Raw genomic sequence first — 27024 nt, 5'->3', positions numbered from 1 at the left:
CTTGTAAGAAAACATCCTCCTCCACAGACCGTCTACTTGAACTCTTGTCATCACCTCGTGCCATGCGCCGGTGGAGTTCTTCGGCCGCGGGTGCCGTTTGGGGGTCTGTGGAAATATGGAGCTGGAGGTCCCGTTTCACAAATGCTGTTTTCAAATGAAGCGAACGCAGAACGGGGCTGGTAATCAATCAATCAATCAATCAATCAATCAATCAATCAATCAATCAATCAATCAATCAATTTATTTAACGTGCCCAGGAACAACACTGAAGTCTTAGTACTGGTGCACAAAAAAAGAAGCTATCAACCCAAGCACTCCGTACCAGGCAAGTACCCAGGAGGGGGAAGGGGGCCCGGCGCCCCTCCCCCCCTATGTTAAGCAGCGTAACCCCCCCGCCCCTCCCCGTCCACGCCACTAATCCTTACACACATTCCTAAAACGCCGCCAAATTAATGTTGAGACTTGACAGCTATTTGGTGGTCAACATTTTGATGCATCTTTAGCTCCTTTTGGATGACAGTATTTATCGGCACCTCCTGGGGTGTGAAGGCCAGTTTTCTCATCGATTCGGTGCCCGCGCGATTAATTGGAGATGCGTTCAGTGGTCACCATCTATTCAACAGTCACTCGCATGGCTATTGCTTCGTTAGTTCAACCTGTTAAGTTGAGACTAATCCAGGGACCAGGAAAAGGATTCGGTTCGTAGTCAGCTGGTCTGCATGCTTGAGGAACGAGTTGCAGCCGGAGAAAACGGCAGTTGATTAACTTTTCCTTTTGCTTCATTATTTTCTCGAGTGACGGCTTGCCGCGACGCTAGCAGATCGTCGGAACCATATTACCGCGATATGGGTTCGATAAAGTGCAAATTACAATAATACGAAACAGCGTCCATCATCAAACCATGCAATAACCCTTAAACCCGTAAACAATATGACTGTCACCCGTTACCTCGTCTAGGTTCCCCTAATTGTACGGCACTTTTTGTGCAAAATTGGCAACTGCAATCAAGATTCGCAAGGAGTTGACAAATTAAGCCAAGGCAACAGCCAAACAGGAAGGAAAAGTGAAAATAACAAATTTAACCATTCTTTATTAAAATATTTATAGATCAACATCTTTTTGTTTAAAAAGGAAGTAGAGAAAACGCTGCCGGAAGGGGAGAACAATTCTGTGTATTTTGAGTGACACTTCTACAGTTCTGAGTCGAGCCACCTGACGCAGCCACTTCTCTGCTGAGTTTATGTAGGTGTTTTATAACCTTCCGCGGTGGGCGCAGTACGTGTAGAACCGCAGCGTCCTGCGCTCTACGCGGTGTCAAGAATGGCGAGCTACGAAACAAGATTGCCACACAGTTACGACAGGGCGACACGACGCGCACCTCTCCCTCTCCGTCGCTGCAGCTGGGAGGCGTTCAAAGAAGCGGCCTTTGCGCTGGAATCCGCCGCCTTCCACCCGCCCCATCGACATTGTGACGGGACTAGTTCGGCGTGTGTGAACAATGATTCCGGAGTTCCCCAACGCGGAGCTGATTTGACACGCAGGGACAAGCTGCCGTGGGGACGACGTATTTTGGTGCGTCTCACGCTTCGGCCTAGCACGGAACAACGAGCGACCCTCGATCGGCGCCGATAGTTCCCGGAACGGCACCCGCCAACGCCGTCGTCGGGCATCAGAGCGCGGTTGCCTTTGTGTACGTAAACTGTTCTGCAGAGCAGCGGCGCGTTGGTGATGAGTGAACGATCAGTCGCCGCGTCGTAGGACCGGCGGATCGAGTGTATAAAAACTGTGGTTGTGCGAATGCTGAGGACACTTCTCTTGAGCAGTCATGTTAGACTGAGTCGCTTCTCTCATGCAGTCATGTTGGACTGATACTCTTTTTCTCAAGCAGTCATGTTAGACTGAGTTAATTTCTGTAAATAAACCCCTTTTCCTCGTTCTCGATGAGAAGCAGTTCTTCACTTCATCAACGATCTCAGCTTAAATAAGTTGGACGACGGCATGGGCCAGCTACCTTCGAATTCATGCCGTATTCCGATCTTGGCAAAGGACCACGGACGATGGGATTGAGCCCCCAATCCTGACAACTGGCTGACAGCGGTGAGATGGACTTTGCGACATGGTGCTGTATCTGCGGTGAGTGCTTGGTTTTTGCTTTGACTCTCTAGGCTTCATTTTGGGGTTGTTCTGTTTAGAACAGTAGGGAAGCTAGATTGTTGTGTGTTAGCTAGGTTGTGTTTTCCTAGCTAGATTTAGAGAGCAGAATCAAGGCAGTAAAGCAGCAGTCATGGAGTTAAGGACACTGCTGAGAGACGAGTTGTTGATTGTTGGTGAGGAACTGGGCCTAGATGTACGCAAGGAAATGCTCAAATCGGAATTATTGGAGCTAATTTCCAATCAGGCCAGTGAGGAAGATATTGAAATGGGAATGGAACTTCTCAAAAAGAGAGAGAAACGGGAAAGAGAAAGAGAAGAACGGGAAAGAGAAAGAGAAGAACGGGAAAGAGAAAGAGAAAAGCGAGAGAGAGAGGAACGCGATAAAGATCGCGAGTTTCAGTTAAGGAAAATGCAACTTGAACTTGAAAGCAAACGTTTGGAGTTGCCTCAAGGAAGTGAAGGCGCTCTGGGTCGATCAAGTGAGGCAGAATCGTACCGCATGGACAGGCTATTAAAGCCATTTGAGGTCGGGACCGACATAGGCTTGTTCCTAAGCAATTTTGAAAGGACTTGCGAGAAGATGAACTTCGGCCCGAGTACATGGCCACAGCGGTTGCTGTCTATGTTGCCGTGTGAGGCGGCGGAAGTAATCGCCAGACTGAGTGTGCAGGATGCATATGATTATGCAAAAGTTAAGGCTAGTCTCCTGAAGAAATACCGCCTTTCAGCCGAAGCTTTTCGGCAAAGGTTTAGGAGCACAGGCAAGAAAGATAGCGAGGGCTATCCGGAGTTTGCATATAGCTTAAAGGCCAACCTAGTCGAGTGGCTTAAAAGCGCGGAAGCGTACGACAGCAGAGACATGATCATTGAATGCATGTGTCTAGAGCAGTTTTACAAAACCATCCCCCAAGCTGTGAAACTGTGGGTGCAAGACAGAGGTAATGTAAACACTGTGGAAAGGGCGGCTGAATTAGCCGAAGAGTACGCAACCCGTAGAAAGTTGAACGCCGAGGAGGGAAACTGGGACGGTCGAAATGGACCGCGGAAACCATTTCCGTTCAAAAAGGGTGCGCAAACTAGACGATCAGAGCCCGTAGACATGGCGGAAAAGCCCGCAGAAAAGAGCGAGGAGAAACTTAACGGAGAAACCGCACAAAAAGAACAGAAAAGAAAATTCGAATCTGTTAGACCAATTCGCTGTTACAAATGCCACAAACTGGGACATATAGCTGTAAACTGCGAGAAGTCTAGCGTAGTTTTTTCCTACGTGGAGGAAAAGGATGAGAATATGGAACTTTTAAGTCCATATCTCCACGACCTGCAAGTTAATGGAAAACCATGCCGAGTGCTAAGAGACAGTGCCGCCACGCTGGACATTGTCCATCCGTCTTACGTGATGGTAGATGACTTCACCAGAGAAGTAGCATGGATAAAACAGGTTGTAGAAGAACACAGCGTGTGTCTGTCCATGGCCAAAGTCAAAATCAGTGGACCATTCGGGGAGCTAGAGACTGAGGCTGCAGTTTCCAAATTTTTGTCACTGCAGTATCCCTACATCTTTTCGAATCGCTCGAATCAGTTACTGCGTGACAGAGGGCTCAAACTGGGAGAGGGCATAGTACAGGCATTGACCCGAGGCCAAGTTCGTAAGATCGCGGCGCTTTCGGCTGAAAATGCTCAAGCTCCTCCAGCGGAAGCAGAAAAGGGGATAACTTCCATACCCGAATCCGAGCTAGGCCCGAGGGACAAAAGAACAGTTGAGGAGAGCCTGCCAGCTGACCAGCTCAATGAGAGCGTAGCACTAGAGTGTCAGAGTTCTAGCCTGCAGGAAGAGCAAGCAGACGCGCTCACAAGCGAGACAGGGTCGTTATTATCACCGGCCTCAAAGAACTTTGATCAACTCTTACGCGTGGATAGAGAGTCACTGGCAGCTGAGCAAAAGAATGATGAGAGCTTAGCAAAATTACATGACACAGCTAAAGAAGGCATTGCTAGGCGCAACGTAACGATACATGAGAGAGGAGGATTGTTGTATCGGCATTACAGAGATCGAAAGGGTAGGATTTTAGATCAGTTAGTCATACCTACTAAGTATAGGCAGGACCTTTTGAGTCTTTGTCATGGAAATGGGTGGTCCGGCCACCTAGGCATAAACAAATCAAAGGAAAGATTGCTTATGGAATACTACTGGCCTGGCTGTTTCAAGGATGTAGAAAACTTTGTAAGATCATGCGACGCCTGCCAGCGTTCTGGTAAACCAGGAGAGACATGGAAAGCTCCACTGAAGGTAGTGCCCTTAATAACAGAGCCTTTCAGACGACTGGTAATAGACACGGTAGGGCCTCTTCCAAAAACAAAATCAGGCTACAGGTACTTGTTTACCATGCTGTGTCCGGCTACCAAGTTTCCAGAAGCAATCCCTTTGAAAGAGCTCAGCTCCACCGAAGTAGTAGACGCGCTTTTGACAGTGTTTGCACGAGTTGGGTTTCCAGCCGAAATTCAGGCAGATCAAGGGTCAGTATTCACGAGCGCACTGACTTCCACATTCTTGCAAAAGTGCGGGGTAAAGTTAATACACAGTTCTGTCTATCACCCTCAGTCAAACAGTGTAGAGAGGTGGCATTCGGTGCTTAAGCGAGTTTTGCGTGCGCTCTGTTACGAGCACAAGGAGGACTGGGAGAACTGTCTGCCGGCAACTTTGTTTGCTTTGCGAACGGTTCCACATGAGGCGACAGGGTTCTCACCAGCAGAACTAGTGTATGGGAGGACACTCCGGTCTCCACTGAGAATGTTAAGAGAGATGTGGGAGGAAAGAGGGGAGAGTCCAACCGTGGTTGAATACGTGCTAAATTTACTGGAGCGGCTAAGCGCAACCCAAGAACTAGTCGGAAAGAACATGGCACTAGCTCAAAAGAATGCCAAATTCTATTATGACAAGAATGCGAGGCTTCGTACGTTTAGCGCCGGAGACCAGGTAATGATCCTCAAACCTTCAAGAAAGAACAAGCTTGAAGTTCACTGGGACGGGCCCGTTAGAGTGTTGCACAAACTTTCAGATACTAACTATGCTTTGAGAATGCCCGGTCGCAGGAAGGAAGTGAGGATATATCACTGTAATTTGATGAAGCCGTATGTAGAGCGGAGCGGAGTCGTTAACTATACCGTCAAAGAGCTGGATGGCACTAGTACCAAGTTTGACGAATATAGGGCGACCTCCAACTCTGAAATCGGCCTAGAAGAAGTAGTAGAGCACTCGGTAAGCTCGCACGCTCTAAAACCCGAGCAGCTAGATGAGCTAAAAGGGGTGTTAGGGGAATATCTCGACAGATTCAGCGATCGGCCGGGTAGAACCGAACTGATAACGCATGAAATTGAGCTGACCTCTACCGAACCAGTAAGATCAAAACCTTACAGGGTGTCTCCAAGACAGAGAGAGATTATGGAGGCAGAGATACAACTCATGCTAGAGTTGGGAGTTATTGAGCCCGCTGAGAGTGACTACACGTCACCGCTAATACTCGTAGAAACCCCTAACAAGGACCCTCGTCCGTGTGTTGACTACAGGAAGTTAAATGCCATCACTACACTGTAAACGGAAATAACTCCGAGGTGGGAGTATACTGCTTGTCCTCTAGCGACCCCCCGGTTCGGAGTTTATTATGCTCCGTATGATCGGAGTAGAATTTTTACTCCGTACGAGCGGAATTTTTGCGTGGAATTATGGGAGGTTTTTTTCTGTCTTTTTTTATTTTTTGCTTTGCAATTGACGGAGTTTTTTCGAGTTGCAACGGGAGTATAAAAAGAGGCATCGCGTCAGTTTGCGCGAACATGTTTACATGCAGAGGCTGCTGGTCAAATTTCGAAATATGCACACGAGACCGCGTCAAATTCGATGACAGAAGTCAATGAAAGCACATATATCATGACATACATAAACATTCCAGAAACGCCCAATGCAGAAATTTGAAAGACATCCCACGTACACGCGATACTCAAGATGCAACAGTGCCAGTATATATAGCCACGATACTGTGTGCCTCGAAACCGCCAAGGGAGCAGCTGTGCTGTTTTCAGAATTACGACTCACATGCTCGTTCATACGAGATCTGCCTCTTTGAAACTAACAGAATACGTTAATCAACACAAAACTGTTAATTCAAAATAGTGAGATAAAAAAAAGTTAATGGCGTTATTTTTCAAAACTATGCCATTCTGTGAGTGCTGAAGCGACTTCGCACACTGCCGGCGTTCGCGGCCAAAAAGTAGTGCGTTAGTTACAGTACGCTAGAAAAATGTAAGTGCATGTGCTGCATAGCAAAATTACATTTTTTCGATATAGTGGTAGCGTAGCAAGAAATTATTACGTGTGAGCATGACCCGCAGCAGCCGACGTAACACCGAAAAATGCGCAGACATACATTTTATACACCGCACTACTTGCTCTGAGTACAAGCAATCTGTCTCGGTTGCGAAAAGGAGCTACATCGCTGATCTGTCGAGTGAACCCCTAAACTCGTAGCCAGCCGGCATGCGTCTAAATCAGTGTCTCGGATAGAGCGTAATGTTAATGCAATATCGGAAGCAACGACGTGACCAAAACCTATATGCGCGATAACAATTCGATTCACATCGCTCAATAAGAAGCTTTATTTTAAGCACACATATATACCTATGTCCTACCGTTTTTCTTCGGGCGAGGATATCCGTTAAAAACAGTTGCTTGCACTCCGGTCTTTCTCACTGGCAACACAGCACCGCAACGAACTTGGGTTACGCCATTCATGCGCGACTAGCACGGATGTCGTCGCTCGAACAGTGGCTGCTGTTGCCATTGCTACGCGGTCCTTACACACATTACACCGGACGTTGTCAGCATGTACTCAAAAGGACATAGAAGTGGCATTTCACGTACTGAAGAACACAAGACAGGGTGACGCAGCACGGAAACACAGCCAGAACGTGAGCCGACATCACGAGCCAGTGAGCAGCTTCGAGGTATACCTAAGCCTTTTTCCGCACTTGAAAACGTGGTTCTTGCAATCATCGTTGTCAGCAAAGTGATCACAGCTAATGTACTTGAAGCTGAGATACAGTGAGCTTCAGGCATGCCTATAACACTTTCTGGAAGGAGATACGGGAAACAAATTGACGAAACGCTGTCACGGAACGACACTTCACAGACGTAAACAAACCGTCAGCCATGAGCACTGCCCGCTCCGCCGAACGCGCCCGGTCGCTGGCGAGGCGCACAGCCTCATGGGAAGCGCCACGTGACTAACCTGTATCGGCGGAGGGGAGTTTTTCAAAACTCCCTGTCGGAGTTTCACGGGAGAACAAAATTTTTAAGCGGAGTAAAATCGCGTCATGTCGCCTTAATACTCCGGCAGCTAGCCAGCGGAGTGAAACGAGGGAATGGCGCTGTTTTGCTCCCATACATCGGAGTAAATATTTGAGGAGGGGAGGTTTTAGGGCACATCACCTCTTAAAAACTCTCAGCTGGGTTTATTTTCGTTTACAGTGTAGGGATCAGCTGTACCCGATACCCAACATTGAGGAACGAATTGAAATAGTTAGCGCTGCTAAATACATTTCAACTATAGATCTCGTGCGGGGGTACTGTCAAGTTCCCCTTTCAGAAAGTGCCAGCCGCTATGCCGCATTCATCTCGCCTGTAGGCACTTTTCGCCCTCTCGCACTCAGCTTCGGGCTGAAGAACGCGCCGTTTAGCTTCTCTAAGTTAATGGATATTGTCCTAAAGGACTTGCAGGAGTTCGCCTTACCTTATCTTGATGATGTGGCCATTTTTTCCGACAGCTGGGAACAACACGTATCGCACCTCAAACAGGTGTTCTCACGGTTGAGGGAAGCCGGCTTAACGATGAAAGCGGAAAGGTGTAGGTTTGGTTGTTCGCAGGTTACTTATCTGGGCCATGTTGTCGGTCAGGGCATGAGACGGCCGGCTGAGCTGAAAATAGCGACGATTGGAGATTTTTCTCAGCCGCGCACGAAAACGGACCTTCGTTCATTTTTGGGACTTGTGGGGTACTATCAACGGTACATTCCGAATTACTCGCAATTGGCAAGTCCATTAACAGACGCCCTCCGAAAGGGAGCACCGAGTAACGTACACTGGGATAAGGAGAAAGAGAACGCTTTTCAAAGTTTGAAAACGCTATTGGTTTCTCGCCCTGTGCTTCGCGCGCCAGACTACACAAAGGAATTCATAGTTCAATGCGACGCAAGCGACAGAGGTATGGGCGTGGTACTTAGTCAGGTCGGCGACGATAACGAGGAGCATCCTATCCTCTACGCCAGCCGTAAATTAAATGTAAGAGAGGAAGCCTACAGCGCTTCAGAGAAGGAATGCGCTTGTTTGGTTTGGGCCGCCCAGAAGTTGTCGTGTTACTTGTACGGAGCGAAGTTCATCTTCGAGACCGACCACTGTCCTCTGACGTGGCTCAATCAAATGTCACACAAAAACGGCCGCTTGCTCCGATGGAGCCTCACTCTCCAAGAGTACAACTTCTCCGTTAGATATAAGAAGGGAAAGTTGCATAGCAATGCGGATGGTTTGAGCAGGCTAATTTGAATTCTGCGTTTGAGGGTCCCGCCTAAATTTTGGGGTTACTAGTGTTAGCTTTTCTTTAGGCGAAGAAAATCCCCTCTCATTCAGCAGAATTCCCTCCATTAATTGCTGAATTTGTCAGCAGGAATTTGCTTCAGAAATTGGCATAGTGAAATGTAGCATTTTTTTTTTGTTTCTGCACTTATGTTGTTGTTTTTTTGAAGCCTAGCGAGTCTAAAGCGAGAGCCAATGCACGTCATCTCGGCGCAGAGCCGCGTTGTGGGGTTCATTTTGCAGTTGCCTGTCCTTGTTGGATGTTTTGGGGCGGTGACATCAATGCACAAGTGGTCGCTGCGAGCCAAGACATCAATCCCCCCCTGACCAGCAGCCGTTCTCTTCCTGCCTAGCGGTTGTCAGCGCTAGACAGTCGAGACTTTCCGGGCCATGGAGGCGCTGTCAAGAATGGCGAGCTACGAAACAAGATTGCCACACAGTTACGACAGGGCGACACGACGCGCACCTCTCCCTCTCCGTCGCTGCAGCTGGGAGGCGTTCAAAGAAGCGGCCTTTGCGCTGGAATCCGCCGCCTTCCACCCGCCCCATCGACATTGTGACGGGACTAGTTCGGCGTGTGTGAACAATGATTCCGGAGTTCCCCAACGCGGAGCTGATTTGACACGCAGGGACAAGCTGCCGTGGGGACGACGTATTTTGGTGCGTCTCACGCTTCGGCCTAGCACGGAACAACGAGCGACCCTCGATCGGCGCCGATAGTTCCCGGAACGGCACCCGCCAACGCCGTCGTCGGGCATCAGAGCGCGGTTGCCTTTGTGTACGTAAACTGTTCTGCAGAGGAGCGGCGCGTTGGTGGTGAGTAAACGATCAGTCGCCGCGTCGTAGGACCGGCGGATCGAGTGTATAAAAACTGTGGTTGTGCGAATGCTGAGGACACTTCTCTTGAGCAGTCATGTTAGACTGAGTCACTTCTCTCATGCAGTCATGTTGGACTGATACTCTTTTTCTCAAGCAGTCATGTTAGACTGAGTTAATTTCTGTAAATAAACCCCTTTTCCTCGTTCTCGATGAGAAGCAGTTCTTCACTTCATCAACGATCTCAGCGTAAATAAGTTGGACGACGGCATGGGCCAGCTACCTTCGAATTCATGCCGTATTCCGATCTTGGCAAAGGACCACGGACGATGGGATTGAGCCCCCAATCCTGACAGCGGTTATACGGGACTGGCGGCTATGGATCATTACGCAACTTCCCAAATAACAATACGAGTCGGTTTAGGCATTCACTTGGTAGAGCAGTAAACGAGAGCTCCAAAAGAACTGTGATTGTTCCGCAAGTATATATTTCTCTATAGCTCTTCCAGAGGTAATTTTAAAAAAATGCCACTATAGTAGGATACAACTTACGTCTGCAGTGAAGCCCCGCGCACGCCCTCATAACCGCCAGCGACTGTCCCTCCGCGAGGCTGCAAAAAATTCGTACTTCAACCTTTTCCTGTTCACCAATTAAGCCGGTAGCCACAAAAATAAAATTATTAGCGCGTATTGTTGTACGTTCTCCTTCGCCTAATGTGGTGGAATGGCGAACGCCTAATTATTTATTGAGGTGAAATGAAATGCTTCGCTGCAACTATTTGTCAAGTTTCACTTCGGTTGACAGTGAAATTTCATGAGTGAAACGGGCTTAGCAGTCAAAAGAACTCTACCGCAGACTTTTGAAGTTTTAATTCATTATGGAGTTTTATGTGCCAAAACCACGATCCGACAATGGGGCACGCCGTAATGGGGGACTCCCGAAATTTGAACCACCTGGGGTTCTTTAACGTGCACTTAAATCTAAGTAGACCGGTGCTTTCACATTTCGTCCCCTTCGAAATGCGGCCGCCGTGGCCGGGATTCGATCCCGCGATCTCGTGCTTAGCAGTTCAACACCAAAGCCGCTAAAGAACCATGCCGGGTAGACTTTTGAAGAGTGAAATGCTCAGACTCCATACGCGTTGTCCATGTCTGTTGCATACCTCATTGCTTCCGTCGATGAAAAGACACTTCAAGAACAGCAGACGCTCCGGACGTATCAAGTACGTCGCCATTTGTAAAGGCCGCATGACGACGATATTGTTTGCTTCTGTGATTGGCAGGCGGAGCATGCCAACCACGCGCGGTCCGTGTTCTTTAGTTGCCAACTGCTGTTTTTTTTTTAAGTTGTATGCTACTATAGAAGTATGCTACTATAGAAAGGCCTTCGTCCTGCAGTGGACATAAAATAATCTGATGATGATGATAAAAATCTTGATTTCGCACTTTCATTTGTTTGCTCGTTCTTGACAGAGCTCTTCTTGCGTTTCTTTCCTGCGCAAGTCCATTCGATGCGATTCCTTGTTTGCTAAGTAAAGAAGAGGGAGATACACCTTATTTCATTTCTCTTTTGCGGGTTTACGTGTCTTTATGGCGAATGGCGGGCGTTATTCACATTTGTACTAGTAAAGGTACCTCCCCTTTCATTTGCATAGAAAAGGTACCTTGGGTTGCCCCCCCTCCCCCAACCCGAGAAGGAATCCTGGGTACGTGCCCGCTTCGTACAGATAGTTTACCAGCGAAGCTGAAACGTGCGGCCCCGGTGTTTATCGCGGCTAAACCCTGACTGTTCATTAAAGCCTTTCTCAATTATTGGTCATCTGTGCTTCTTAATTAATTAATCAATTAATTAATGACGACGACGAATGCGGAAGCAGTGGCGCGGTAGTGCCGAGGGGCGCCAACGAGCAAGCTGCGGTAGAAGATGGTGGAGCCATTGATGAGGATGATAATTTTTTTCTACACACGGACACATAGTGGTGAAACTAACCCTTAACAGCTTCGCTGTGAAAGGTAGAAATTATGGTTGGCAAATATTCCATGTTTCGAATAGAAATCGAATGTTTTACGCTAACTATTCGTATTCTTATTTGAGAATAAGTATTCGGTATTTTCGGATATTCGCATATGACGAATGCTTTGTCACAACCCAGTGTCAAAGTATGGTTACGTTTTTGTGCCTGCTAAACAAAGTGTCGCAAGATATCACAAGTGAAACAAGGGCAAAAGTTTTCGAAGTAACGCAAAAACAAGATGGGTAACGGAAGGTTTTTTTTTTTTAAGTTCTGCTTTTCCTTCCTGTTTGGCTGTTGCCTTGGCTTAATTTGTCAACTCCTTGCGAGTCTTGTTTCCAGTTGCCAATTTTGCACAAAAAGTGCTGTACAATTAGTGAAAAACAAGACGAGGTAACGGGTGACAGTCATATTGTTTATGGGTTTAGGGGTTATTGCAGGGTTTGATGATGGACCCTATTTCGCATTATTTGAATTTGCACTTTATCTAACCCATATCGCGGGTATATGGTTCCGACGATCTGCTAGCGTCGCGGCGAGCGGTCACTCGAGAAAATAATGAAGCAAAAGGAAAAGTTAATCAACTGCCGTTTTCTCCGGCTGCAACTCGTTCCTCAAACATGCAGACCAGCTGACTACGAACCGAATCCCTTTCCTGGTCCCTGGATTAGTCTAAACTAAATAGGTTGAACTAACGAAGCAACAGCCATGCGAGTGACCGTTGAATAGATAGATGGTGGCCACTGAACGTATCTCGAATTAATGGCGCGCGGGCACCTAATCGATGAGAAAACTGCCCTTCACACCGCAGGAGGTGCCGATAAATACCGTCATCCAAAAGGAGCTAAAGATGCATCAAAATGTTGACCACCAAATAGCTGTCAAGTCTCAACATTGATTTGGCGGCGTTTTAGAAACGTGTGTAAGGATTGGCGGCGTGGGCGGGGAGGGGGGTATGCTGCTTAATTTCGGGGTGTGGGGGAGGCCCGGGCCCCACCCTGAGTACGTGCCTGAAACACGTCCTACTTCCCAAAGGTTCGTCGTCTCTTTCCTGCATACGTTACGTCGGGTCCTGCGTTTGAACTTTGAAGAAACACTGTATATATATATATATATATATATATATATATATATATATATATATATATATATATGTTTCTGACACTTGAAGAAAATTTCGTGTGACCTCGAAGAATTGCTCACTGAAGTGACAGCCTTATATGGGAATTTACAAGACCTCATACAAGAAGATAGTTCAATTCCACAGCCTGAATGCTCTCCCCACACCAAGAATCTGGCGTCTCTCGATGGTGTAATCTTCTTTCGTGTAATTGTCGTATACTTCGCTATCACTAATACTGCTTCGTGTTTTCGGCAAAAGTGCAGCCTCTCTCTCTCTCTTTCTATGGGTCCTACTATAAGCGCTCGGGTGCGTGATTGCTGTTGATTCTGAGTTGGAGTGAATCCGGCTTGGCCTCATTTCGGTTACTGAGGGAATCATACAGGGTGCCCCCACAATCATGCACGAAAATTCAAAGAAAGAGCAGTTGCGTTACTCGAAGAAAACCTAGTGCATATTGTTTCCGGTACAGTGGGGTAGCCACCAGTAATTCTTTCGTTCCTGAAATTTAATTCGACATTGACAATTAATTATCTAATTCGAGAAGTACTGTCCTAAATATCAAAGTGTCAATGAGGCATTCGTAGGAACCCCAGGTACCCCCAAATGACATCCAGCTGCTGTGTTTACAGCGACGTACTAATTGCGTGAAATTTTTTTTTTCTGATTGGCAAATGAACCTCACGAAATATGAAAAATACCACGTGACAGCTCTTCCACCCGCATCATAAAGCAACACCCTCAAATAAGCTGATTGAAAGCAACTGCATTCCTGTCGCAAACCCGAAGAGACGGCGCATCACTTTGATAATGGTAGAGAAGGAGAACCAACAGCAGGCTTCGCTGCTTTGTACCTATTCCTTCCTCTCTACGTCACACTGATTATCCGTCATTCAAGGCCGGGTGATCACATTGATAACAAAAGCCCCTTGATAACGCGGCCGAAGCGCCGCTCCAACCACGCACGAAACACGAAAAGCAATGTAATAGGCATAGTATGTTTCAAGATCCCGGCGTTGCTTGCACCGCATCGACAGGGTACGCGCGCAGCTACATTTCGTGCCAGAAACTTGCTTTGGACCAAAGCCAAATTAAAGTGACGGTTTTAGTTTTTATGAGAGTGCATACGTGCTGCAAGAACAGGTTCTTGGCGTAAAAGAGAAATTAACAGACCGGTAAGCGGGCCCACGTGTTCAGGAAAGGCAAAACCGTTGCGTTCAAGAGAGTAAACAACCACTTATAAAGTAGCCGAATTGGCAATCGGGCCGCCTGCACAAAAACAAAAACAAAAGTACATCAGATTTCAATGGGACCTTATTATCTATGAATACGTAAGGCCGTTGAACAGCGCAGCTGCTGCCTAGAGGACGTGTTCGAATAGGTCTCCTTCACTCCTTCTGCAGCTACGCTGTACTGAGTCCGCTTTATCACATCTTCAGTGGCTTTCTTGAGGACCGACGTTCGAATTCTACGGCAAACATCCGTTATCCTTGTCTTGAGCCAATCTGACGTCCATCTCGATCATGTAAGCACGATCTTTCACATAACCCCAAAGAAAGAAATCGAGTGGAAAGAGAGGTCAGGTGACCTAGCCGGCCAATTTACAGGCCCGTGCTTTCCAGTGCATTGTGCATGAATTACAGGCAAGGTGAAATTTTTAGGGCTACTGGTGGCTAGAAATAGCTTCGCTAGAAATTGGGTTGTGATACTACAATGTCGCTCAAGTCTGCAATCTCTCTCTCGTTTTCTTTTGATGTTCCGAACGCGGAACGCGGAACGGAAGAGCCGTTCAAGAGATAGTGCACCGCAAGCAATTGAAATCGATATTGTCGAATGTGTAAGAAAGCTTAGTATTGAGATGTCTGCCGTAAGAATAATAAATAACATTTAGTTAATGAATTAGTATACAGTAATTAGGAGCAATGAATATACTGGACGCTTTTCCAGGTTGTTGCTATGGAACACACAGCTGGTGTCATCCGCATCGTTTTCGTTTTACAACTTGGTGTTTGATGCACCATGAATACGTGTAAGGCTAGGTTATGGAGCCTGAAACTGTATGGTGTTAGGCGCTCTATAGCAGGATATCGTCGCTGGTTGGTGTAAACACATGCCGAGGTGCACTGTTTCGGTTGTGCAGCGACCATCAACGGCGGCTGGTACCCGATGCAGAACTCTCGGGCGAACGGCGACACGCCCGCCCACCGGCCCATGATGGGCGACCAGGACGACTCGGACACTGGCGGCTTCGAAGACTCCGGCTGGTCACACAGAAAGAACAGGAACTGACCCCTCGAGAACGAGGTATGCAAGGACGAGCCCTGCCTGACTGCGCAGCATTCACTTTTCTTCTGAGGTGTGTCGATCGTTTCTTGTCGTGTTGTAGGCGGCGTCTTTCTTTTAGTCATGTCCCCCACGGGTATGCTGAAAATTGGGTTGTTCTTTTGTAGAAATTCATGGCTTTGAAAGCAGTGAAATTTTCGACTCGAACCTAATGCATATGTACGGTACGGACAATGGGGGGTTTGAATGCAAAATTTATTACCGCTATTTTTGTTTTCTTTTTCCCTGTCACTTCGAAGAAAAAAAGAAAGCTAGCAAGGTCACGCAAATTGAGAGGTGGAGGTTGGGACGGGAAGGAGCTGAGTTAAGCTGCAGTGTATGCGTGTAGCGATGCATGCTTTTCTCGTCAGGTGGGCCGACCCGCAAGCTTGAAAAACGTGCGAGAATTCCTTTGTCCAGTAAGACTAAAAGAAAAATTGCAGCTCATGGGACTCCATATAATGAATCGCGGACGAACAACAGAAGGCTGGAGTCAATCCTTCGTCAAGAGTACTTGTCTCTCAAGGCGCTGTGGAAGACATTTGCCCTTGTCGAAATTGAAATCTCACATCTACAGATAAACAAGACAAAAATAGACAATATGACATGTACACTTTTGAGGTGTTCTTGCCTGTACGCGTGCCTCGTGGCCGAAGGAGCAGCTCTTTGTTTCACGACGAACTTTAGCTGCACTCAGTTTTTATAGAGCGCAACTCTTAGGCGCCCGTTCCTGCGTTGAGCATTGGCGTGCCACGGCGCTGTACATCGGCGTAACCGAGTGCAGCGGGGGATTAAATACGGCGAGAGTGAAGAGACCGCGATGAGGAAAGCGGAGGAGGAGGGTGCAGAGGAAGCATGAGGAGGAAAGCGGAGGAAGCCACCTTGAAGCACCTCCAGATAGCGCTCACGTCAGCGGTAGTGGCAGCACCGGGCGTCCGGGGGAAAGGATAGATCCAGAAAGCTCGCCTTCTCACAGAGCGTGCGCAGCAAGCGTTTCTCGGTAAAGATTACGGCTGAATAAAGCTGCAGTTGCGGGGAAGCGGCAGCTGAGTGGCCAGTTCATATATAGCACCGTGCATCGCGGTTCCGCCAGTCGGTGCGGTGGTCGGTGTAGTACGTCAATATATCGCGAAATGAAGACGCGTGTTAAATTAATCTCGGCACAGTCTCGGATCGAAGAAGAAGCGCCTACTTCCTAGAGGGAGCCCGTGCTCACGAGCACGTCAAGCCAAGGGCTACCTGAATGACAAAAAATAAAAAGAATGTCTGATGCTTTGAACCTCGCTTCTTGTCAGTAAACCGTACGCCATCTTAAACATTTGGAGCCCAAACCCGGGAGCTACTATCGGAGACCACGGAAGGCTACGAGTGAACTGACCATCATGGAGAGGCTCCTATCGAAGTGGACGTCGAGACGATCTCTGAACACCAGGCTTATCAATGAGACAAGAGCTCTTCTCAGCGATGAAACAGCCACCGTAGATCAGCTCAACACTATTTACGGACGTTTCAAGGTGAATAACGATGAGCTGAACAAGATCAACGAGAAGCTAGAGAGCCACATAGTTGAGAGTTTGAGCAAGAATACAACACCGTTGTGGAATACGAGGACAACGCTACCTGCGTCATGAGTAAGCTGCTTAGCAAGCGAGACCGCGTTGTCACGTCATCGAGACCGGAGCTTCGGACTTCATCGACAGTCAGTACAGCGGGAGTCTCTGGAGCTAAGCTATCCAAGCTTACCGTCGCCCCATTTGATGGTGATTTGTGTCGATGGAATGATTTCTGGGAACAATTCGACCAGATAATTCACCGCAACGGAAGCCTCACAGCGATGGACAAGTTTAACTACCTGAGGTGCTTCCTAAGAGGCGACGCAGCCTCAGCTGTTATGGGACTGCCTACAACAGAAGCTTGCTACAAGGGCGCCATCGATATACTGAAGAAACGCTTCGGCGATAGAACGAAACTCGAACAGGAGTACTTCTCCAGGCTTCGTACTTTGCCATCGGTCCGTTCCGAATCCATGTCCGAATCCAGGAAGAGAGAAGGCACCAAACAAATCTCGCCATTTTCGTGACTCGAAACCCACGCCTTCAGTTCTCCACAACAACACTATGAAAGTACCTGAGAACTGTGTGTTCTGTAAGTCGAGTCAACATTCCACGGAAGACTGTGCACTTGATCTCCCACTATCGGAAAAGAAGCAAATATTATCAGGAGACATGAGGTGCTTTCGATGCACGACTAAAGGTCACAGGGCGTGTGATTGTAGACGCAAGGTTACCTGCTCTACCTGCAAAGGACGTCATTCGACGAGTGTGTGTGATCCGCAAAAAGTAAGCCAGAAGACACGGGAAAACGGCAGAACAACTGCCAGAATACCAACAAGTAATCCAAGCACAAACACGACTGTGTGCGCATCTTTAGGGAAAGATCGGCGTACTATCGAGGATTCATCGACGAGCGTCCTCCTGCAGACGCTCCGAGCTTGGGCAGTAACAGACGTCACCTGTCAATATATCAGAGGTGTCATAGACGGAGGCAGTCAGCGCACATTCGTCACAGAACGGCTATCACGACAGCTGAAGTTGCAGTGCAATATCTTTACGACGCTTTTTAGTGCGAAGGGGTCTACCTCGCGTGATTTATTCAGACAATGCAAGAACATTTAAGAAGACGTCAAAAGACTTAGAGGAGCTTTGCAAGTTGCTTTCCCAAGAGGACGTAACGGCATATACTTGAGCCAGGAGAGTATCACTGAAAGTTTATTCTTCCCAGCGCACCATGGTGGGGCGGCTGATGGGAGCGTCTGGTCGGGACGATCAAGCTTCCACTGAGAAAGGTTCTCGGCAAAGCTCCACTTAACTTTGAAGAGCTGACGATTGTACTTAAGGAAGTCGAAGCGGTCGTGAACTCGAGGCCTCTCACCTACGTTGAGCCGGACAGAGAAGAACCTGGTGCATTAACACCAGCAGACCCCATCATATAGACGGAGACTAATGACGCTACCACAGGGCAGCAACGACGTGTCAGTGGACTTTACGCCCACGGAACCTGTCCGACGACACGCCTACAGGAAACGCCTAACTGAGAACTTCTGGAAGAGGTGGATAGAAAGAATATCTGCTTCAGCTTCGATCAGCGCACTTTTCCCATGGGTGACCCACCAACGAAATGAAGACAGGAGATATCGTCATAGTCCACGCCGAGAAATTACCTCGACAAATGTGGAAACTCGCAAGGGTTCTTGAAGTCTACAAGGGTGTTGATAGCCATGTCCGCTCTTGCAAGATTCAACAACAGCAAGGAGTTATTACCACCTGACCAATACAAAAACTTTATTCGCTCGAGCTGAACGAGTGATTTGGCGCCCGGGAGTGTGTTGAATTAATCTCAGCACAGTCTCGGATCGAAGAAGAAGCGCCTCCTTCCTGGAGGGAGCTCGTGCCCACGGGCACGTGCAGCCAGGGCATACCTGTACGGCAAAGAATAAAAATAATGCCTGATGCGTTGAACTTCGCTTCCTGTCATTAAACTGTACGCCATCTTAAACACACGTATAGAGCTGCGCTCAAATTTTGCCTTAGGGATTATCGTAATCGTCGGTTATTATTTTAGCATATAAATCGGCAAGTGAATGAAGCACTCTGCGACAGATTTGGATCGAAGGGACAATTACAACGGAGCTTTCACGTGGCTTATAGACAAAAATTTATAGACACTTTATTTTCTTGGGTTTCTCCATAACATTTCAATTACGATACGTCATTGGGCCAAACTAGAAGATTTGTCATGGCATGTTTATGTGTACAGCTTCCTGCATTTTTAGTACTATCGCGCGAGCAACCACCCCACGCATGTCAGTGCTTTACAAAAGGTGAGAAGCGGTGACATTGATGATTGACAATTAATGAACTGAACCCTGGCCTCAAGAATAAAGCACAGGGTACCAGACCAGCTACCCGATTAGCCAGTAATTCTTCTTCTGACGAAACTTCCGAAAATAGTCATTACGAGCCCTCAGTTGCCGAAATGTTCAATAAACTGCTTTCAGGACAGGAAAAAATGGCCCTTGACATCTCTACCCTCGGTCAGCCTGTCAATTCTCGATTTCAAAACTTAGAACTTCGGGTTACTGCTCTCGAATCCTCGTCACCTAACACAGAGGCCGCTGCGGATGTTCGATCTAAAATGTCATCGTTTACTCAGAAGGTCGATTCTCTGTTGGCAAAAGTGGTCGCCTTGGAAACAACTTCCTGGAGTTATTAAGTCCAGGTGACTGCTCTTGACTTCTCTTGAATCTTCTGTCTTCTAAACCCAGTGGTGTTATTACTCCTCCTGCCGAGTCTTCTAATGTATTCTTGTCCCTAAGTAACACGGTCAACGAACTTGTTGACAAGAATGATCATCTTGAGAACCGCTTGCGCAGAAATAATCTCATCCTGTTCAGACTTCCTGAACATCCTGAAGAAAGCAATAGTTCACTGCTAAGCAGCATTGCTGCGTTTTTCGCAGAAAAGCTACAGATCAGTTGTCCCAAGATCGAAATATGCCACAGAATTTGAAGACTCCAGCAGGGACATACGCGTCCGATCATTCATAAGTTACTCAACTTTCACAATGAGATTGAAGTATTAAAAAAAATTAAATTGTGGGGTTTTACGTGCCATAACCACTTACTGATTATGAGGCACGCCGCAGTGGAGGACTCCGGAAATTTTGACCACCTGGGGTTCTTTAACGTGCACCTAAATCTAAGCACACGGGTTTTTCGCCCCCATCGAAATGCGGCCGCCATGGCCGGTATTCGATCACGCGACCTCGTGCTCAGCAGCCTAACACCATAGCCACTGAGCAACCACGGCGGGTAAGATTGAAGGATTAAGGAATGATCACAAACTTAAGAACTCGGACAATAATCTAATACAACGCATTAGCAGCCGTAGTATAGCAGAGTGTATTTGTTTCTAAGGATTAGAACTTGTTTTGTTCAATGCTGAGCCTATATGAAAAACAGTTGCGCACAATTGCGTTTACAAAACATCGAACTATATCCATGTGCGAACGAAGCCACTGCAAGAAGTCCGTCTAGCCTTCACAGTGTGTTGACTGCTATGTATGGAACTGCTATGTATAGACTGCGCATATCTCTTAGGGCCGGGCGCGTGTCCTCCCAAAGGGAACAGAGTAGCACATGATGCTGTCCCACTGGCGCCACACCAATGTGCCGCGACAGCAGACGTCGGAGCTGGGAATTGTAGCGGGCACAGCTGTAATCGCTGGGTTTGCCCAGTGAGCGCGACGAATGATAGAAAAATATTGGGAAATGAAATGTAGCGTTGCAAAATACGGCCCACGTTGTTGGCCGGCTCCAAGAAAGGCCTATCCGGAAGGTCGCGCTGGCTTCGCACGCAACATTGCACTCGAATGCCCGCCAACAGAGGGGGCAACGCTGTTGACGTCGTCGCGGAGGATTGGCGCAAGTGGTTGGCCGGTTCTTTCGCACGTAATGCTTTCGAGGTGCGTTTGGCGCTGCGTTCTTCACCGGTCATCCCGTACGGGCGGCACGACGGTGGCCTCGATGAATATTGGATTACCGAATCTAGTTGTGATCGCTGGTTGGGCAGTTGTCGGCGGGTGTCCTCAGCTCTTGAGGCATACGTCAATCTTTTGGGGGACATAGCGCATAACGCGACGCCGCCCTGAAGTGGTGGACGTCCTCTCCGCTGGATTTTAGCCTGTTATTGCTGTTATTCCGCAATGTTCGTGGAAACTGATATCGCCGAGAGTCGCTGATCCGATTGCGCGTGAAAAATGCGATACTGTACTTCGGGAAGACGGTGGCACTCGAGCTAGATCTGCTAGGGAATCTCAGGTAACCCGCACAGAAGTGCGATTATTATTATTATTATTATTATTATTATTATTATTATTATTATTATTATTATTATTATTATTATTATTATTATTATTATTATTAGTTAATATTTTGCTTCTTGCCTGGCACCGCGTTGCGAAGTAACCTTCACCCGAATAGATTCGTGCTTCCACGGCTGCTGCAGCGTCTCCTGGCAGCAGAAGCCACGATATTTCTTTCTTTCTATTCTTTCCGTCTCTTTGGCTCGGATGTAGCCTCACGCCATTATCGCCGCCGGAATCAGCCAGTTGGTGCGAGGGAATGATGCGGAGAATAAAAATAAAAGGTTGAAATGAATCCTTACTAAATACGGCCCTTAGGCACTGTGGATTAATACTTTCCCTACGCCGCTGGGAATATGCCTAATGAGCCGATCCAAGTGGCGTCTGCTGATTTTTTCCCCTGTTCTCCTTCCAGATTTCCGGTCAGGCGAACCACCAGGAGTCGCACGGAAGAGATCGGCCCTCGAAAAGAGGGAACACTTCACCGCGGGACATACCTGCTGTGTGGCCCTGTTGCAGAACTGTAGTCCGTGTTTCCGACGATGCGAGAACAACCAATTCAGTTTTGGAGCTGCTCGGATTCCGCGATAACTAGCGCCGCTGCAGCATCCCGGGCAGCGTAGGCACACACACACACACACAGTGGCAGCTCTTGCCCGGGTGGGCGAGTTGGTGCGAGTTAAACACATTGGCTTCAGCGCAACGTGGATGAATACACTGCGTTGTCGTCGTCCTTCTATGCATCGTTGAAGCTAGTGTACGACGGCGAAAGGCGAGGGAGGCCATAATAATTTGCAACGTTAGGTGCGCGTTAGGATGTGTGAACGCGGAGCGCATGTAGGGTCCGTTGACCAGAGTGGTGCCTCGACCGTACTGCGGCGTCCGCAGTTCTCAACAGCGCTTCTGGACTACGTAGGCTTAGACTGCTGTGGCAAGGACGCGCGCGGATGCATTGTTGCGTGCTTCCTTGAACCGAGCGTTGCTTGCGAGCGCTTGTCTTGCCGGAGTGTCGTGCGCCCTTCGCCTGCTCTATTCGTGCGCACATTCCCGCTGAATGTGCAGCTACACCAATCCATCTGTTTGAAGCAGCGACTCACTGCACGGGGACACAGGATGCGGCGCTTCGTGAAATAAGTTTGTGAGCCGAGTGCGTGGCGAGGAAGGGGAAATTGACCGTGGTAGCAGAACGATCCGAGTCGCTGTGCTGTGCAGTAACTTGGAAAAAATCCAGCTTGATGAACAAGTGCCTGTCGACGAACACTGTGGTCTTTGTGCTGCCAGAACTTCCGCGGTCTGCTAGTTGCGCTTGGTTCCCGTCGGTGCAGCGATCGACGTTGATCGAAGTGCAGAATACGACGAGTGCAAACCGCGCCCCGATAGGTGTCGCAACGCCAGCGAAGTTAAAAATAAATTATGTGGTTTTACGTGCCAAAACCACTTTCTGATTATGAGGCACGCCGTAGTGGAGGACTCCGGAAATTTTGGCCACCCGGGGTTCTTTAACGTGCACCTAAGTCTAAGTACACGGGTGTTTTCTCATTTCGCCCCCCATCGAAATGCGGCCGCCGTGGCCGGGATTCGATCCCGGCGACCTCGTGCGCAGCAGCCCAACACCATAGCCACTGAGCAACCACGGCGGGTACCAGCGAAGTACGTGCACACAAATCGTACTCGGCTTAAATGTAGTAGCGAGAATGTGTCACACGCCCGCTTCTTTTCCCCTGCCACCCTGCGGCATTTGATACTAGAAAGTTCGATGCTTTTGTATTATTGAGGCTCAGTGCCTCGAGTATCTTATGCGGCTTTTGTTAATAGCTACTTTTTCGTCGGCCGCCCTTGCAACTGTGTCACATGTGACTGAAAGCGTTTACTTAATTAGTGATAAATATGTGCGGTGGCTTCTTTGCAATACCGAAGGAAGATTCCAGCCGAAAGCACATATTTTCGCGCTGATCGCCAGTAGACAGAAAAGAAAAACGAGCGCTCTTTCTTTTTTTTCGCGTCTGTTGAACACGGCGAAACGATGAGCAGGCACGTAACGAGCGATGTGTGCACGTGACCTAAACGCTTGCGTAATATCAAATTAGGCCAACCTGCTTGATTTTCAATGAATGATGCATTACAGCACTTAAGAAGCAAAGAACATGTCTTGTGAGCTTTGCGTGCAGTACATGTGCGAGTTCTTCCTCGTGTTCTGCGTTAGCTGCAATATTTTGAGCTCTCCGTGCGTTGTAGCAAAACGCGAGAAAAGTATTACCGGTGCACATGTGCGAATGTAGATGCGGCACGCATACCGGCATTAGAGCTCGAGTTGAAGTATCTGTCATTTGTCGTACACGTCGCAACAGTCTATGAAAGTTGCAAAGCCAGAACTTCGAAGCTTGCTCTACAGCCGACCATTCCTTTCCAGAGAAAATAGTAGTTTCACACTAAACATATCAAACTTAGACTAATATAAGCATATTTTTTAATGTATTTTCTTGAGCTAAGGCGTATATAGGTTTTATTGGTCCCAGAGGAACTGTTGGTTTATGCTTTACTGTTATATTTTCCCCTTCATCGTTCCATCTCAGGGAAGTCAGTAAAATGCACTCAACTGCGTTGAAATGCCTTAAACTGCTCACGCATGATGCCATTCGACAACGACGTGGCCGTTTCTGGGTTCACTGCCAGCGTGCCCACACAACAGCATGGAGCAATGCCAAGGCGCTTATGAACAACTGGTGCTTAAACTTGACGGGCCTACCGTAGCGCGATAACACGCAGCCTAGCAGGCGGAGGCAACAGCACATGCTGCCCGATGTCGCGTCACCAAATTTGCCGCTCATTTTGGGGCACATGCATGCAGCTTCTGGCCCGAGTGGGCAGCGGTGTACTACAACGTGCAAAGCTCGCGCGCTCCTAGCAACGCGCGTGGACAGAGCTCGGCTGTACGCATCGGGCTATGGGAAGCGTTGGTGCAGGCGAGCGTATGTTAGCGTTAAAAATGACGTGCCATTCTTGTGGCCTCCCTGTCGGACGGCGACAGCGTGTTGTCGCTGCGCACTAGAACAGCACCAACTGACTTGCGCTAGCTCCCCGTAGACGCTTTCGTTTTACTATTTCTTGAAGGCGCAGTAAAAGAAAAACATAAGAATGAATGTAACCACGCATCTTGGAGGAACTCCATTAACGGTCTTTGTCATCTTGAAGCCATGTGCCGTGGTCACAGCCTGAGCGCCGGACATGTGGTGCGCCTAAGCACAGCAGCAGGCATCACTGCCATACAGTTGTGGCGGGCGTTCTTGGTAGGATACCCGTGTGCCCCCCTCTCCATTAGGCGAGTTTTCCTGAGCCGAGCTGGGTACACGTGTTCGATGAGTGTCCACGTTCCGTTGGACATTCATTGCTCCAAGCAGGTTCTTTCCGCAGGCAGCACACAGGGGATCTCGGGCAACGGCGCCGCCTATCTCGAGCCGGGAGAGAATTCGCAAAGGAGCACTGTCATAATTGTGGCGGCAATGCTGAAGGCACCTTCGCTTCCGCGCAATCCGCTACGAGCACGCCGCTGCACTGTCGCACGCTTTCCCAGACGAACCAGCTTTGGTCAGTCGCTCCTTGTTGGGCGACAGGGCGAATGAAGCGTCACGCGAGAGAGCCACAACCGTGCATCTGCGCGATGCGATGCCGTGAAATTCCGAAGCCCCCCGTGTAACTGTGCCACCACCGTCCGTGACCGCGGCCTGCTGTGCTTGAAGCTCCCCGTGTAGTTGATCTTAAACAAAGGCACGCGAAGAAAAAAAGAACAGGTTCGTAACAATAATGACACAGGAATGAACGCTCGCGCTTTCTTTTTTTTTTTTTGCCTGTGTCTTCCTCGCCTCATTTAACGAGCTATTCCAGCTTATATACTGTTCGAAACGGCACAATCGCTGGTGAGAAGTCCATGGTTACTGCTGAGCGGGTTACAACGGACACTTAATCTCAATTTACAGTCCGGCAGTCCCGCTCTTTTATACTTAGTGTGCTTAAAGTTAAGCGCACATTAAGTTAAATGAACACGTGAACAACCCAAATGCCTCTTCCAAAGTGCGTTACGCTCCTAGGAGAACACTTCTTTCGCGGTGAGTAAAAAATTATAAAAATGCATAATCAACAAATGTTGATATCTTGATCGCTGTAAAAGAATTGCACAAACTGAACTTGCCTTAGATTACGGCTCTCTGCAAGTTTTCCATGTAAATGTAGACTTTAATCTCCGAAACAAGATTTCGTAATCATTCTGACAGCAACTTGCCCTGTACCGCGTGCCGTCCTCAAAGGAGCTCAAAGCATCTATGGAAGACGTTGCTCCGCCTCGAATAAAATTAGTTCAAGTTTGAAGGCATGGTATATCGCTCGCCCTTGTGCCCGCAAAAGGGGTCCGTCACGATGAAGCTTCACCTCGACTTACCAGTCATTGCGTATCCCGGCCCGCCATTCGGGAACGAGGGTTGTGTACGAGTCACGACTCATTCCGAACACTTGCTTCACTGGACGATGGTCGCAGCTTTCGCTGCCGCACCATTCCCTGCACGCTTGGGATCGTTTATTCTAAGTGCGTGTTGACCATGTTTCCAGGGTGAGCCCCATTATGGACTAGTGCGAACAAGCCGTGTTGTGAGTGTCGTTGTAAATAAAATATACGTTCATCACTGAATGTTTGCACTTCGTCATCACTGAGCCTTCTTGGGGGGTCTAGCGCTGGGAGGCTTCTTACTGCACAAAGCACGTCTACTTGTAGCATCGCGATCAAAGCCTGGGAAACAAAATAAAGATGGTTAACATTCCACGGATTTACGCGCGTTGGACCGGATAGCCTCACCACTACTCCACAACCACATTATTTATTACAGGGAAACAAAGCCGAAGCAATTCCACGGGCTCAAAACACGGCACAAGTGTTTGGTGGGGCAGATGTAATCGCTAATCAATATCTTGAGAAAATCCGGCAGAACCCAGCTCACGATGAATGTCGACTTTAAAGCGATCATTAATGAAGCAATGCAGTGACCCCGCACTGCCACCGCTGAAACGCATCATGTAAGCGGCGTACATGCAAGCCGGCCTCTCGCGCTTCCCTCCGGACATGCTGCTCCATCTAGCGGCACCGCCGCGAAGTCTGCGAGAAGCATTGACATATATATATATATATATATATATATATATATATATATATATATATATAATCTATTTTCTGTTTCATTAACTTAGCACTTTCTCTGATGCAGGCCTTGCCCCGGCCGAATCGGCCGAAGAATGTTTTCGTTTATGCTTCCTATCATTCAAGCACCTGAAATCACTAGATCCAAGGGCACATCTGCTATATATATATATATATATATATATATATATATATATATATATATATATATATATATATATATATATATATATATATATATATATATATATATGTGTGTGTGTCCGTGTGTGCGTGTGTCCGTGTGTGCGTGTGTCCGTGTGTGCGTGTGTGTGTGTGTGTGTGTGTGTGTGTGTGTGTGTGTGTGTGTGTGTGTGTGTGGGAGGGAGGGAGACGCCGGTGTTAAGGATTTTTTTTGTCGTAGGAGAGAGAGAGAGAGAGAGAACTTTAATAAGCACCAGGAGTTTTGAGCGAACAAACTTTTATTGGGTCCAGCAAAACGCGATCGAACGAGAACGCGCCCCCGGCTAATCCCACGACGGGACTGCCAGATCAAGTCTACCGGCCCGATCGTAGAAGAGCAGTATACATCCAATTTTACACACCCAATGACAACACCTGCCACCTCTTCAGGAATTTTTCGTAATTTTTACGAATTTTCGCCCGTTCTCCAACTTAACGGATGCTACGCCGTGTTTTACGAAAAGTAAGTTCGATTCGCGAAAAAGATTTAAAGGTGGTGAAAAATTCACCGACTCGAGATTGCAAAACATTGCATGCAAGAAATTGCGATGGCACTTTCGCCTTCTCCTTACAGCGCATTGCGCTGTTTACCAGTAAGCTACCTAATTGGTTCGAGCAAACTTATTCGGTCAAGTTCCTGAAGCAGAAACTCCAG

General features: G+C 48.0%; 1 protein-coding gene across 2 annotated transcripts in view; it reads left to right on the top strand.

Moving 5' to 3' along the window:
• Nucleotides 1–25643, top strand: part of LOC135920193 (major facilitator superfamily domain-containing protein 6-like) — a 111490-nt gene extending 85847 nt beyond the window's left edge. For both annotated transcript variants that reach the window (XM_065454352.2, XM_065454351.2), the window contains 2 exons: nt 14862–15025; nt 21381–25643. In XM_065454352.2, the coding sequence (XP_065310424.1) occupies nt 14862–15010 (149 nt within the window). In that variant the 3' untranslated portion in view covers nt 15011–15025; nt 21381–25643. The remainder of the gene's footprint in view (nt 1–14861; nt 15026–21380) is intronic.
• The last annotated feature ends 1381 nt before the right edge of the window (nt 25644–27024 follow it).

Source organism: Dermacentor albipictus, chromosome 3 (genome assembly GCF_038994185.2).
Source record: "Dermacentor albipictus isolate Rhodes 1998 colony chromosome 3, USDA_Dalb.pri_finalv2, whole genome shotgun sequence".
In the NCBI taxonomy this organism is placed as follows: Eukaryota; Metazoa; Arthropoda; class Arachnida; order Ixodida; family Ixodidae; genus Dermacentor; species Dermacentor albipictus.
The sequence above is the reverse complement of the archived record's forward strand: the minus strand, read 5'-3'. Positions and strand labels throughout refer to the sequence as shown.